At 38.4% G+C, this 1,623-nt stretch overlaps 1 protein-coding gene and 1 long non-coding RNA gene across 2 annotated transcripts in view; one reads left to right on the top strand and one right to left on the bottom strand.

Moving 5' to 3' along the window:
- Positions 1-233: 233 nt before the first annotated feature.
- LOC137993021 (adenosine receptor A2b-like) overlaps positions 234-1,623 on the bottom strand; it is a 2,554-nt gene continuing 1,164 nt past the window's right edge. Inside the window, exon 2 of the mRNA XM_068838673.1 lies at positions 234-1,623. This exon is cut by the window's right edge and continues 230 nt beyond it. Coding sequence (XP_068694774.1) covers positions 726-1,623 — 898 coding nt within the window. The 3' untranslated portion in view covers positions 234-725.
- LOC137993022 (uncharacterized) overlaps positions 1,265-1,623 on the top strand; it is a 10,849-nt gene continuing 10,490 nt past the window's right edge. The window contains exon 1 of the long non-coding RNA XR_011121795.1: positions 1,265-1,392. This is a non-coding gene — a long non-coding RNA (uncharacterized lncRNA). The remainder of the gene's footprint in view (positions 1,393-1,623) is intronic.

Here is a 1,623-nt window from a genome sequence, read left to right as displayed (position 1 = left end):
AGACTATTGTAAAGGACATTAGAAACTCTGAATAAATTATGAAACTATAATCCCTAATTCATATCCATTTAACAGACATCTTTTAGCATATTCCTTTCTATAATCCATCGTTGAATTTTAAGGAAAAAAATCCATGGGAGGAGATAAAACAAGCTTTCGGAAGGATATGGTCCTCCATAGTTCGAAATAGCTAAATGTTCATTCTTCTTTTTTACGTATTCTATTTTTTAATCTTCAGACGTTGTTTTGAGTTTTAATGAGTGTCGTTTGGAGTGCTAGCACAAAGGACGTATTACAAGGAATAAATTTCGAAGTATTGAATCGCAATTCACTCTCGGAGAATTCGCCTAGTACGGATGATATAAGCCAACTTATCACGTTCTCTCATTCCAATGTCTTCCGTTTACGTCAAGGAATAGATTCCGCCAAAGGCATTTGCTCATTCTTCAACTATGACGCATTAAGTCCTAATAGCTTTTTGAGACTTAATTTTCATTATTTTAGTGGCTCCAATAAAGAAAGCCTAGAAAAGTCGCTTATGTTTAAAGTCTATGTTATTCTTCTTTTTTGAAACACGTTTCATGGTATGATTTGAGGAGTGTTTGTTTTGTCCTGAAGGCGTTCTGAAACAACGCAAACATGACGATAACACACTAGTTTACTTGAGGAGAGATGTACAGGAAATATTCTTTACACTTTGACACAAAGTTTCATTATCAAAGGAATCAAAGTATACTATTTCCATTTCTTGAACGACAGATCGTAACGTCATCTAGTCCCTCAACGTTTATTATCCTTAGTGGGTTGTCAACAGTCCCCCTAACGTATTCCTCCTTCCAGTTCTTGAAGTGCTGGAGTGATACAATGTTCCCTTTAGATCGCGCTCGAGAGAAACCTAAACTCTTGAAGAGTGCTAGTCGGAACTTCTTACTTCTCCACGCATAAACACAGGGATTTAAAAACGAGCTTAGGAACATCGTTGTAAAAGACCAATGGAATCTCGTGTAGTCACTGCTTCCCTTGAGTTGAAAAACCAAATCCGGCAAGAATAGAATCACAGAGTTGCCTATAAGGAATGCAAGTGTCCGTGTCGTAAGGTAATCATGCGTTAATTTGGCAACTCTGTAGTTGTGCGAAATAGCCTCGTACTGAGAAACGATCTGACGACGTTGCTTCCTGGCAATGGTGAAAATTTTACTGTACATCAAAAGAAACATGATGAGCATACAGAAGTGAAAATAAGGAGCGGGTTTTTGAAGCGGGGTAGAGGAAAACAATATGGCCATAATTATAGACAGAAACCACCCGACACACACTGCCAAGCCAATATTCTTTCCACGCATCACAGTGCCATACTCCAAAGAAAGCCACACAGCAAATAACCGATTTATGGTGAGTGATAGGAGGTTAAAAAACGAGGCGTGCAGAGCAATGTACGATACAATCTTGAAATATCTAAAGTTTGTTTCACTCCATGTTTGGTTCAGGTAGTAAATATATAGCGGCTGAGCGATGGAACACACAATTAAGTCTGCCACACTAAGGTTCAAAATGAAGTAGTTAACACCGGTCTGCAGTTCTTCGTTCCTGTATATGACAAAACACACCAGCAGGTTTCCGATC

This window comes from Montipora foliosa, chromosome 2, assembly GCF_036669935.1.
Source record: "Montipora foliosa isolate CH-2021 chromosome 2, ASM3666993v2, whole genome shotgun sequence".
Classification (NCBI taxonomy): domain Eukaryota; kingdom Metazoa; phylum Cnidaria; class Anthozoa; order Scleractinia; family Acroporidae; genus Montipora; species Montipora foliosa.
The sequence above is the reverse complement of the archived record's forward strand: the minus strand, read 5'-3'. Positions and strand labels throughout refer to the sequence as shown.